This window comes from Acanthaster planci, linkage group LG02 (assembly GCF_054643075.1).
Source record: "Acanthaster planci isolate LZ-2023a linkage group LG02, COTS_SCS, whole genome shotgun sequence".
Classification (NCBI taxonomy): Eukaryota; Metazoa; Echinodermata; class Asteroidea; order Valvatida; family Acanthasteridae; genus Acanthaster; species Acanthaster planci.
The window spans coordinates 4,212,565-4,225,962 of NC_141778.1; the positions used below are offsets into that span (position 1 = coordinate 4,212,565).

The 13,398-nt window shown below is 41.7% G+C and overlaps 1 protein-coding gene across 1 annotated transcript; it reads left to right on the top strand.

Moving 5' to 3' along the window:
• Nucleotides 1-818: 818 nt before the first annotated feature.
• On the top strand, nt 819-13,117 carry LOC110975327 (heterogeneous nuclear ribonucleoprotein 87F-like). The gene is made up of 8 exons (XM_022227722.2): nt 819-1,183; nt 5,063-5,335; nt 6,019-6,223; nt 7,064-7,174; nt 8,638-8,772; nt 9,244-9,282; nt 9,703-9,797; nt 11,095-13,117. Exons 1-7 carry the CDS (start codon nt 1,064-1,066, stop codon nt 9,762-9,764), a joined length of 945 nt encoding a protein of 314 aa, XP_022083414.1. The 5' UTR covers nt 819-1,063; the 3' UTR covers nt 9,765-9,797; nt 11,095-13,117.
• Nucleotides 13,118-13,398: the final 281 nt, after the last annotated feature.

Genomic DNA, 13,398 nt, shown 5'->3' on the forward strand with positions numbered 1-13,398 from the left:
ACGGTGATGAAACAAATCGACGCACACTGTTTACAGTGGTACTTTTTTCTATTATTTTCCCCGTTTTTAAAATTACATCAGTTTTATAGACCCCCCGATCAGTGCCGTGGTGTACGTGCAATAGCTTTGGAAAAAATTGCCCATTTTTATCCAAGCCTCCCTCAAGTCACACCTTCAAAGTTGCTTAACCAGGGGCTTGGCCAGGTGGGGGAGGATGCATGGGGACCATGGCTCCTCCCTCCAAAAGAGCTAAACAATTTTGATAAATAACGAAAGACCATTTGGGGGGTCTATTTCATATCCCTCCCAAAAGTGGTAAATGCCCCGGACCCCCGCCCCATCACCCAAAAAGGCCCAAACATAGAACATGGGAAGGTTTCTAAATTTATTTGGCGCCCCTCCCGAAAACACGGCTCTGGATCTACCCTTGGCTAAACTGTTTTCGAATTTGTGTCTTGTATCATGGAGGAAGCTTGTATTCGACTGGTTTCCTAATTTCCTAAACACTCAAATACATGTTAAAATGTTACTGGAGTTCCCAGTAAGTGTTGAATTAATTACATTATCCTTGAATTGTTACACTTTCCTCACAAGACTTCACTTTCAGTGCAGGCATTCTCACATCTAGAAAGATAATCCGGCTTTAATGCAAAACAAGTGCATTGTTCTTTAAAGAAAAAGACGATCTTTGAATGGAAAAGCGTCAGTGGCGATGACTCAGTCTATCTACAGCGCATGAGCGCACCCCGCGTGGCACTCCGAAGCACGCCACCATGCATTGTCAATGCACTGTAGAATAAAGGGTTTTTGTTAAGTCTGGGTTCCGACTTCGTTGGGACTTTGTCTCCCCCATCACCGAAACCACTTGTAGGCCAAATTTTAAACTAAATGAAAACCTAGCCACCCTTGAGCCGGTAACTTTCACTTTTATTCGTACCTCTAGCAAAAACTGTGTTTTGTTGAACTGAAATTTTGAGCGATTGGAGTTTGAACATCAGAAGCGCCACATAGTGACAAAGCCAAGATTTGGAAAACCGCACGCCAATGCACATAGCAGTTGTGCATGTACGCATGTAAAGCGCACGTGTACTTTTTTTTTTGTTCATTCCCGTATCAATCCAAGATGGCGGAAGAACAGACCACATTTGCTGCCGAAGATGGAGCACAATTTGAATGTGGACAGGTATGGTTTTAATCGCCCTTTTGTGACGTTTGAACTACATTTAAGGGGTCTATGATATACATGGGAACTTCTGATAGAGACAGAGCTCCCTATTCTGGACAGATAGGATAGAAATTTGTGGAACAAATTGCGACAGTTTTTGGCGGTTCCCTGGCGTGCAAGCTAGCAAGGCATGGCATGCGCGTGCCAAGCGAGCAAAGCCGGCGCGCGTTGCTTCAAAAATGGCGGGATATTCATTGGAAAAAACGGGGTCGAAAAATAGCTCTGGAAGGCCTTTACTTGGGTCAAGTAATCCCTGTCACACCTGTAGGTACATTTGTAAGTAAAAATACCACCAGATTTGAAAAGGAGTAGAAAAAATCGCGAAAAAAGTGCTCCTGTTTGCTGGTGGCATGGGTGGTTCCGCATTTTTATTGTTCGACAATTTTGAGGCTGCCATGGGGCCAATCTATGTCATGATTTCAGCACCCCATGCCCCAAGCACTCCAGATTTCTAGTCATTATCGTCTTAATAATCACGGTAATCAGATAATTATCATTTAGGCTAGGCCTGTTGCAGATGTGTTGAAGGGGGGGTATTCTTAATTGACGATGTTTGGTGGGAAAGTAAGACATGAAAAATTCTCAAAATACAGTCGAACGTTGTTAATAAGAGGTCCTTCGGACGTGGCCAATTACTTTGTTGTAACAGGAACCTTGTATTATCAGGAATGAAAACAAAGGATTGGGGACCCCAAAATTTTATAAGCAGAATTTGTTGTAAGCAGAACGAGTCAACAAGGTTCAACTGTATAGGCCTAGGCCTATCTACTTTTGTTAGAAATTGAGCAATTCCATGCAGAAGTGGAAATTTGGTCACATCATTACTGACCTCATTGTCATTACTTACCGAACAGTAAGACACTTACTCCGTAGGCCTCTCTGGTTCCTCACTTTTAATGGTTTGTTACACTTTGGCATTTTGAATGCAGCCCAGAAATAGACCATTTCGACGTTCACAATGCATTATGGGTTTGGATGGCAATCCATTTATGCACAACCCAATCGGAGAAGTGAACCCGCAAAATGTTAGTCTGCTTCCTTTTTATTACATATTCCAATTCAAGCCACCTCTTCTCACAGAGTGTTGCATTATAGTTTTGGAATGAAGATACAAACATGGCAGAACGGAAAAATCCAGGGAATCCCTAAGATTGTGAATATTAATGCCATAGTATTGTCCAATCAAAGTCATGACTTACAGCTTATTCACACTGCGCTGTGAAGCTTTTACACACTAGTAAATGGTCAAGCTGATACCAGACGTTTGTGACACTGCACATGTGCAATGTGTGATGCGTTGTGTAAATGGCAGGATTATGGAGATTGTGCAGATCTTCTTGTGAAGAGAGGCAAGATGGTAAGAAAAAGCTCTGAATTTTTGCAAAGAAAGTGGGTTACACATTTCAAACCCATGGGGCATGCAATTTTGATATATATAATCAACTTTTTTACGGCTTTTTAGGGGAAGATTTGACAGAGAGAGTGCAGTTTCAACAAGCAACGGAGGGTTATTTCTGGGCAGTATTAAAAATGCCAAAGCATAACAAACCATTAAAAGTGAAGAACCAGTAAGGCCTACGTATCGTCGCAGTATGGTACATGTATGTGGCGTATATTTCCCGTACATGTTTTCCTCTTTTTGGCGCAATCATGGTAGAAATAGTTGTTGACACTGTTGGAAGATTAAGTTGGGAATGTACCATTTCCTGATGATAATGGGGACAGTAAAATGTCTAAGGATGAATATACATGCAGAAAGGTCATGCAAAGCGCCCTCATAAGTCATTGCATTGGTTACTTTCCTACGGTCTCGGTAAAATTTTCCTGTGTTGAAAGTCCAAGTGCAGACAGTGGTCACATTTGACCATTTTTTATTTGACCATCGGCTCGATAAAACCAATGGCGAAAAAGTCCAGTGCAAATACGGCTGAAGTTGCCACCTTTGCATACATGTACACCAGGTTGAATTTGGGAAAGAGTATGAAACTTTCCAGCTTTTGTAGATTCCATTGAAGAGGAGTTGCGATTCACTTCGTGGCACTCCTGTGGTGCACTGCTTCCCTACAAACTGAAAGCACAAGCATGCTTACAATACTTTTCCAGCTGTTACTCAGTTTATGGCCCGCAGGAATATTGCGGCCGAGACATGTACATGTGTTACATAAATGTATACATGTACATGTACAACAGATGACAAGCCAGTCCTTTGAAGTGGGGCTGCATTCAAATCCAGGTTGTAAATTCTGGGCGAATGTTGTGGTTGTAGGTTACATGGCATGTAAGTCAGTCTTGCTGGGCGAATCGTGCTGCATGTGTTATTTATGCAAACCTCTCTTGAGCTGGCACAATGCGTTGTAAAAATTCTACGGCAAAGCAACTAATAAATCGTGCTTGTGCTTTGTTTTTTTTTGCAAGATTGCTACTTTTTTGGGGGGGTGGGAATATTTTGAGGAGGTCGAGCACGAGCCAAACATTTTAGGCCTTGATGTGAACGAGGACTTGAGTTTTGCCAGGCTTGAACATGCATGTAGGTCGAGGGGATTCAGAACAAACTACAGTTGGAAAGTTTTATGTACAGACATCACTAGCTAATCTTTTCCTACAGGCAACTATATACAGTCGACTTGTCATTACGAAATTGGCTGAAACGAAATTCTGGTTACAACAAACACACATCTGTGGTCCCGGTGAAAATCTGCACATTGGTATGGGAAGAAAATCTGTTACAACAAAATTTCATAATAACGGATTTCATAATAACGAGAGTTAACTGTACATGGTATATCAACTATCACTCAGAAAGCAATGACGTGTCCTAAGGAGTCAAATTTAAGTAGGGAAAATATCGAAGCATTTACTTAGAAAACACTTAGAGTGTAGAATTGTTCAGACCAGTCTCATAGGATTTGTGCATAGGGTGTGAGGTGATGTCCATGCATGGAACGCTACAGACTACAGACTGTTATGGAACTCTACAGACTACCCATGGCCACTATTGACCCTTAGTATTCAGCACTATATTTGGAATCACCCTACCCTTACTCAAGGGGATTGCCGTAATCATCAAGTTCTGGTTTAATGTTGTGCGAGCTTTACGACATGCATAAAACATAGTAGCATCGGCATAACTTGTAAAACAGTCTTTTGTACACATTTACACACATCACTGAGCTTTGCTAGTTTTTTTGACAACAGCATCATTTTTACAAACATATAGATTCATCTGATGACATTAGAAGCCACTAATTTTGGAACACAACACTCTAAGTTTATTTTTCAACCTGTTGCACATAGTGCATGTCTCCCATCCGTCATAGTTCTTTCCAATTTAGTAGCAGGAACCAGTGTTAAAGCATTGCATGTCACATGCAGTTTTAGCATTATGATTACTGGAGGTGAATTTCTGTTCATGATTCAACTTCCAATGAGAACAACCCGAGGGGTAAAACACGGAAGAAAAAAAAACTGGGACAAAATGTACAGATTTTCATGCACAAATTATATGGTATAAATAAATATAAATAACCCTCAAGCTGTATGTTTCTGCACACACTTGAGGGATTAGGGCTAGACGAGTATGAGTCTCCAAAACAGTGACAACATGATGACTCCGTCACTTGTCATGACAAATTACATGTACCTTTAACCCCATCCTAGCTCGAATGCGACAGATTCCATGAGTGGTGAAAAAGTAACACGTGTTGAATGTAGCAGTGAACACCAGTGGCAGAGTAAACCACATGTGTGGAACTTGGCAGACGCATGTGCCATATCTCCCCTCTGAGGAATTATTTCAGTACTGATCGTTTTTTGTTTGTTCATTTCCATCTCGAGCAGGAGGAGGAGCCGGAAGATGAGAACCTGAGGAAGCTGTTCCTGGGCGGCCTGGACCGCTCCTCGACCAAGGACGACGTGGAGGAGCACTTCCGCTCACTGGGCCACTCGGTGGACGTCTCGGTGGCTACCGACAACAACAACAAGTCCAAGGGCTTCGGCTTCGTCACCATGAGGACAGTAGCCGAGACAGACAAAGTGCTGCATGACCACGAAGACAATCCCACACACTTCAAGGGCAGGAAGATAGAAGTCAGGCGCGCCATTCCAAAAAATGTGAGTGTCGACGTACCCCTTTGTTTTAAAAGTTGGTGCAAGGCATATTGCGAATGGAAAAAAGTATTTGTATCTGGTTTATGATGGTGTTGTGTTTAACCCTAATTCTAAACAGCCCCCTGGAGTCAAATACAGAATTTTGCGGCTGTGCATTCTGCCCCTGCTGAGTCAGTTTAATTGCATTGGACAAGGTGAAAAGTACAGCATGATCTCCATTTCTTGCACACTGAGCCCCTAGTCTGCTGTTGTGGGACTCGTCAATTCCTTTTGCCGTTCCCCGCCTGGGCCTCCTGCTCCCTCGCTGTATTTACAGCGAATCTGCCAGAATCGTTCCGCATCAGCCAGTCTTTAAGCAGCTCAGTGGCTCAGTCTTTATCTTACAATATTAAAGGGGGGCCATTGAGGCTCATGTTACGTGAAAAGCGGCTGGGCTCCACATCCCTTTGGAGTAGGAATGAAGGATAATATATTAATAAGGGAATAATATTGTGTTGGGATTAGCATAGTGACTGACATCCCAGGGGGAGATGCAACATGTGAGGTTTGTGTCGTGTGTGAAATTGTACAAAACATGTCAGTGTTTTACCAGTCGGTAAAAACTACATAATGAGCTTTAAACCAATTGGAATCGTACCTTGACCTGCGTTCATACTTTTTTCTGTTTGCTGTTGCACCTCACACAGAGCAACGTTTCCAATGACTTGGTCAAGAAAGTATTCGTCGCCGGCCTGAACAAGGGCGACATCTCCGAAGACGACCTCAAGGACTACTTCAACACCATCGCCAAGGTCAAAAGTGTGTCCATCGTTAAGGACAAGAACACCAACCAGTCCAGGGGTTACGCTTTTGTCGAGTTGGAGTACTACTACATGGTCGACAAAGCAGCGTGTAAGAGAAACCTTCCTAGTTTTTTTCTCTTACGAATAATATGCTGGATTCAAACTTGGGTCCTTGGCTGTGAAAACTAAAGCATACAAGCTCTTTTGGATATTGTCCTTCAATACGTAATTTCATGTCAAAAGTTTAAAAACTGAGTTTGCTGTCTTTTTTCAAGTTAAAGACAAATTTGGACAGCCACATATTAAAATGTTGGCTTAAAACCGATGCAAAAAGTATGTGGAAGTGCAAAAACTGAAGGATCTGTGTAATGTCTTCATAACCTGTCATGTGTTGTACATTTACAACCAGAGATCAGTTTTGTCTGATTGTTCAAACAACAAATACTTTCTCATTTTGCATCAAAATCCACTTTCGTGGGTATGTACCCACTGAGACTAGGCAGAGTTGAAGTTTTCTGAATAGTGATGGATTTTTGTTTGCAATGGACTTATAATATATTAACCTTAACCAAGGATGTGCTAAGATTGTGTTTGAATCAGTTATTTTGCTTTTAATGTTATGCCCACTGGCAATGGGCCTATACCTACTGCTACTTATGCCAGTGTCACTCACGTAATGCCTGACACTGGCAGCAGTGCCCCCTGGCTGGCGTCAGCGGCCAACTGTCAACAACGTGGTCAATAGTAAAGGGAATAGGAACAAATATGCTTAACATTTGATTAACATAACGTAAGATTCGACTGTAAAGTTGAAAAGTCGTCCCTTTTAGGTAGACACTCAGCATTTCGCCATATCATGAAGCCTTCCCGGCACTGTGAGTATTCCTTGTGTAAAAAAAAAAATGCCATTAATGTTGTCTCTTTTCTTCCCTTGTCTTGCCCCGTGCAGTAATGACGAACCACGTAATCAACAACACCAAGATAGATGTGAACAAAGCCCACGCCGATAAGAACCGTGGTGGGCGTGGCGGCTATGGGGGCGGGCGAGGCGGTGGAGGAGGTGAGGATTTAGGCTAGGCGCATGCAAGTTCCTGTCAGCTGGGCAAACAAAATTCACTTAAATTCAGGCCCTGCATGTCAAATTGTCCTTCGGTTCCTCAGGGAAATACCGTGCGTTTGCAGCCTCAAACTGTTGGCTCGTTGCTACGTCTTGTGGCACGTTATGCTTGTGTTTTAATGACCTCTTCATATGGGGGGGCAGAAGGTGAATTTATGTACGGAAAATGGTTCATAGCATTCTCTTGTTATTCACCACACTGTGGAGGAGACATGAAAGAGGATTTTTGTGACTCGAATGTGTTGAGGAAAGCTTTGTTGCAAATTAGTTCTAACTTTACATCGCCTTCGTGGCAATAAAAGGTAAAAACTTCAAAGTGTTTGGTCTTTATGTTAGTGAAAATTTTTGTTCATGAACTAAATTACCATGCAGGCCAAAGCAGAACAGCAGTGGCTGATCATTATGAAACTGTTTATGAGAATGAAATAACTGTAACACCTTGTCACTTTTAATGAAAAGAAGTTTTCAGATCTTGTTTGTACTGTTGTAACACATAGCGATGAGTGTGAAAACAAGTTGAGCTGAATGTCCACTGCATGTTTCGTTTGATAAGGCGGTGTGCAGGATTATGAATCATGCCACAAGATCGGAGTGCACCAAAAAGTAGATGCCGCTTAATCAGAATACACCAGTCGCCCTAACCCTCCTCAATCCTCCAAAATCCTTCGGGCAGTTTCAGAGGATTTTGGAGGATTGAGGGTGAGTGGCAAAAGTGCATGGCTGATTATGAAGGATGCCATGAGTGAAGGTCGTGGGTTAGACCTTGCGGTGGTCTTGCAGTCGTGCGTAAATTCAGCCTGATCTTCTTTTGAATCAACCCCACTGCTCAAGAATGCCGTTCGCACTGCCTCAACATAATGACAGGAACTGCCGGAGGATTTTGAAGGATTGAGGGAGGAGGCACACCTCCAAGTAACATTTTCAAGAACTTTTGGAGGATTTAGGGGGATTGAGGAAGAATCCAATTTTTTTCACCCCCAAATTGGAGGATTCTGGAGGATTGAGGAAGGTCTCTAGGAAAAAGGGCCTGGGGTTAGGGTTATTAATGTTATTTGGAAATAAAAAGGGTTTGGGATCGGTGAAACTTGTAATTTCACTGTTGAAAAAAGCTTTTCTTGGGCTGTGTTCCTGCATGTGTTACTCGCGATTGTCAGTGTGCAGGAAAATATTACTCTTCGATCACATCATGGAAATAGGAAACGTTTACCTTTTTCCCATCTTGAAATAGCCGCCTGATGCAAGAATATACCCCCAGCCTGATTGAGAGTACGCTCTGGCTTACTCACAGGTTGGACCCCTTCCACTCAGTGGAACAAAGTGGAGAAGTTCCTTTATTGCCATACGGGACTGAGGCCGAAACTGCAGTTGACAAATAAAACTAACCCATGATTCTTCCCTTTTTGAAGGTGGTTACGGGCGTGGCAGGGGTGGCGGCTATGGCGGTGGCGGCAGTGGCTACGGAGGTGGCGGCTACAGTGGGTGGGGTTACGGTGGCGGCCGAGACTGGGGAAACGGCTACAATGACTATGATGGCTATGGAGGTAAGAGCGTCTCTAGATTGATGGCTCTGCCCTTGACACCTGATTTGATTGAGTGACGTTGTGATTTGATGTGGAACACTTGGTGTGAAAAAAATATTTAGTGGGGGAAAAAGTTTCAACTTCTGTGGTTGGGTTTTTTTGGACACCCTGCAGAATCCTGCACCAGTAGGCCACAGGTTTTAGCCAATGAAGTATCCGGGCATCTATTTGACAGGCCACATTAGACACCCAATAGGCCACATTTGATGCCCACTAGGCCTTATTAGACACCCTGTCTGCCATAGTGGATATGTTTTTCGTGAACCCTTGAAACTAAATCGGGCACCCCACTTTTCAAAATGAGGCAAATTCTTACGCTGAAATTTGAAATGCTGACAGAATTACGGATTCCAGCGCTGTGCAATCCAAAAAGATTTTTGTCAATCCTGATGTGCTAAAATGCTAAAAATAAGACCAACCTTTCTCTTCTAGGTGGATATGATAATTACTCTAGCTATGGCCCTCAGAGAGGTAAGCAACTTTCAAAATATATTCTTACTCGGACACCAGTTATTTTGTTTTTTAATTACGAAAAAGAGGCCAGATACGAGAGTAGGGATAGCCTTTTGGATTTTCTGAAACGCTTCTTTGATTGCCTTGAAAGAATGTTCAGTCCACTGGTCTTTATATGTAATGACAAGGAAATCTGTTTTCTCTTACCTTGTCATTTTCCCGTCCATTCAAGATGGCTTCCATGTCTTTGCTACTGATTTGTGACGCAAACAGATATTATCGTGTGTGTTTGCATAAAAAGTGTGGTATCAGAATGGAGCTTGTGTGGTATCTGTAACATGCTCAGTTTTATGCTGGGCCTGACGTTGTGTTTCAGTTTGGACAAAACCCGTTTACTCGGCTAAAAACCAACAAACTTTTTTCCCCTTTAATACCAAGACTATTACGGTGGCCAAAGCAGGGGGAGAGGAGGACGGGGAGGTCGCTACAGGCCCTACTAGGTCACGATGCCAGCATCAAACCTCATGTCAAAGGTGAGAGGTCAAGTGAGCCTTCATGAAGGGGGCCAAGTTTAAAACTGTCTGGAAATGTGCACAGTTTGTGAGAGGGATCAGTGAATAAAACCGTCTTGGCCTTTCAAATTAAGATTTCTGACTGGTTTTTGAGCTTTAAGATAATTGATCTTGGACTCGGCCAGTGATGTATGTATACATTGCATTCTTTTCCATTTGAGTACAACTTTCATCAGTGGCTCTTCAAGGATACATCAGGCTAGTTCATACATGCACTTTGTCAGTAAATAATTGCCCCCCCCCCACCGTTCAAAACAAGCATGAACAAGTGCCGTTTTTTCAATTTATCCCTTGACTCCTTGGGCCAGTTAACTTGGAACAGTATTATTTGGTGGACCTGTGGTCATTGGGGCTGTGGTGATCTCTGTGATACCATTAACCTTAATCCTCCTAAATCTTTCAAAATGCTGCAGGCGTTTTTGGAGGACTTTGAAGGAATGAGGCTGCATGGCAAAATTGCATTGCTGATAGCGAAGGATTTATTGTCTCAAGGTCTTGGGTTAGACCTTGTGTTGTTTGTTCCGCCATGCATAGATTCGTGCCCACATTGTATGTGAAATCTGTGGCCCCGTGCATGAATCTGATATGCCACATTTTCAAACTTTTACAGTTAGATGCGTGAATGTGTAGAGTAATATCATATCTTTATTTGCTAAAAATCTCAACAGATAGGGTGGCCTATTTTTTAAAATATAGAGGGCAGTATTATTCTGAATGGAAAATTCCAAGAAGCAAAAACTTTAACTAGATTTTTCTCAGTTTCATGTCTGTGGCATATCAGATTCATGCATGGGGCCACAGAAATCCTCTATACAGCTTTAGGACATCAATTACACTGCCTCAACGTAGTGAGAGAAATTGCTGGAGGATTTTGGAGGATTGAGGCATTAAGCACCCCTCTACAGAATACATGCAAGAAATATTAGAGGAGGACTGAGGCTGTACATCCAATTTTTTTCATGGGGGCAGTTGAAGGATTTTGAAGGATTGAAGGTGTATCCTAGCCAAAAGGGCCTAGGTGGTTAGGGTTAATTTACAAAGAAAGCTTTCCTTTTGGTGTTACTGGGTTGTTGCAGTAGGAGTTAGACACCGCAAAAAGACTTAAAGAGCCTCCTTAGCTGACATGAAAACTGCCATTTTTCTTTCAGATTGTGAAAACCTATTGCTATTTGAGTCATATTAAATATCTGGAGACATAAGCTTAGCTCTCTTGATTTAATTTGACTTGATGACTTTCCCCAATCCCCATCTTTTGCAGAAAGCACAGTGAGTATTTTCAGAAACCGATGTGCATATGCAGCGAGGTCCAGACCAATCGAGTGTCGGCGTGAGCTGTCTTCTCTCTCGACAGTTTGACAAAAAAAAAAAGGATGTGAATATTCCGGTAATTAATGGTCAAAAGTAAGGACTGGTAAACTGTCCGGGACTCACAACCCATTCAATCCTGTTGACCATTTTGGAATTTTTCTCCTGAGTAGAATTTTGTATTTGTGATTCTGATAGACTTAAAGTGTGACAAATTTCCTTTTGAAGCAGCATCTCAAATAACTGTACAAGTTGATTATTGTACTGCACGGGGGGCAGTTTACCAGTCTTGTTGTGTCTTTTGTAAACTCTGACCTACCCTTGATTTTCTGTTCTCTTCTTAAGCAAGCAAAAATAAACTTGTTCAGATCTTTTTACATTTGACATCATGTACAGACTTTTTTGGAAGGGGTGGAAGATCGTTGGGATTACCCCCCTGTCCAGAAGCTTTTAGTTGTGTTAGTGTGATAGTGTGTGTAGTGTATAGTGAAGAAGAAAATTAAGGGAAATAACTAGAGCCAACTGCAGGATGATTACGGCGTGTGATGTAGAACAAGGCCTTGTCCCAATCAGCCGTCTAGTGGGTACTGCTTGGATTTTGCCGTTGGCACACTACATTGAATAGCCTCAGCTATTATTCCTGTCTCAGACGTGGTCCGGGCTGCCTCTAAACAAGACCCTGTTGTGTGCCCTGAAGACATTGCATCATTTTGTTGTAATTGTGGTGTTGAGTACACCGGCCCACTTGGAGCCATGTTTGGAACATGTTTCTGTGCCATTTTGTGTATAGTTATTCAAGTTTTTGCCCCAATTCAGATGATTGTTAGAATTTTTTTGTGGTCTGTTTTTTCTTAAAATGAAAACGTCTTCATTGACAGAAAATACACATAATAAACCCTCTACTCTTTTCAGAATAACTTTCCCTCCTACAAACTGAATGCCCCAAAATGTTGAACATTGCCTGCACTTTATATCCTCACAGTGTGAAGTCGGGTTGCAATTCTAAGTCACTGATGCTATTGGTATCATATAGACACAATACCCCTGCTTAAAGGTTGAGACGAGTTTGATTGAGTAGATTTCTGTCGGTGACCACCCAAATGAATTGTAACTGCTAAATATTCTTGGCTGGTTGCCAGCTTGGTATTCTTTAGAGGCAAACATTGCTGTGTGTGTGTCTGAGCCAGGAATCCCTCAGGTTTCAGGTAGTAAACACGACTTTCAACAAATAAAATCAAGACCTGCGTGAAATAACCAAACATTGTTTTAAAACTGATTAGTTTTGTCAAACTGTAAAAACAAAAATGAAGTAATTCCTTATGAGTTTAACCTCATCATAATATTACACTTTCTAAACTTATTTTTTTTGTCCAAGCTGTACAGACTGCTAATGAATCCCATAACTTAGAGTAATCCGATTGGTTCTCAGTCCACTGTTCTGAAGTAGTAAGCCCTGTCTGCAGAGCCTCCCAATATTAAAACAGCAGAATAATCCATTTATATTTCTGGAGTTTGACATTAACTGCCACTAGTGCACATGTAATACATGCTCAGTCCTTACATGCCACAGAATTGATCCACACACTAGCAAATAAAAAGAAATTGAGTCAAATCTTGTTTTTGTTGTCAACATTTTTTGTAGCAACACGAAATTGGCCAAAAAAAGCAAAAAAATGAAAGCCAACCATGTTCCACCTCAATCTCCTGCTTTGTACATACGGGCAGAAAAATCTGACTTCTCAAAGTCGATTTTACCCAGGTCAAAATAACAGCGATCTGCAGACATTCATTGTTCTGTAGTTTTATAAATATTTTATTAACGACTGTTTTAATTGGTGAATTAGTTATTAATGATATAAAACAAGACAACATTACACGACTTAAATTGACCATTATTTTGTTTTTCTGAGGTTCATTCAGTGATTTTGTTACACTTATTGTTCGTAGGACCATTTAATAAACCAGGACAAAAAATATCCATATGTCCAGAATTGGTTTGTTGTGTTTGTTCACTTCCTAAAATTTCCTATTGATCTTGTGGATTCACGTGTACCTTAGACGCTTAGAGCCTACGTCTTAAAATGAATGGGAGTAATAGTAAGCATGACAAATACACAAGTGAGAAGGGAATTGCCAAGAAAGTGTCTGTGTCCTGTAACTTATTCATGTAATCATTTCTGGTAATGACATCAAGAATTCCTCAAAAGTGTCTTGGGCACAGTAGCTCGTATCCTGAAGCAACTTGTAAAGAGGAAAC

Excerpts from the sequence above, each read along its gene's own strand:
- LOC110975327 (XM_022227722.2), top strand. The coding sequence starts at position 1,064 with ATGTACGCATGTAAAGCGCACGTGTACTTTTTTTTTTGTTCATTCCCG. Across the intron at positions 8,773-9,243 it reads TGACTATGATGGCTATGGAG|GTGGATATGATAATTACTCT; the intron begins GTAAGAGCGTCT and ends TTTCTCTTCTAG. Across the intron at positions 9,283-9,702 it reads TAGCTATGGCCCTCAGAGAG|ACTATTACGGTGGCCAAAGC; the intron begins GTAAGCAACTTT and ends TTTAATACCAAG.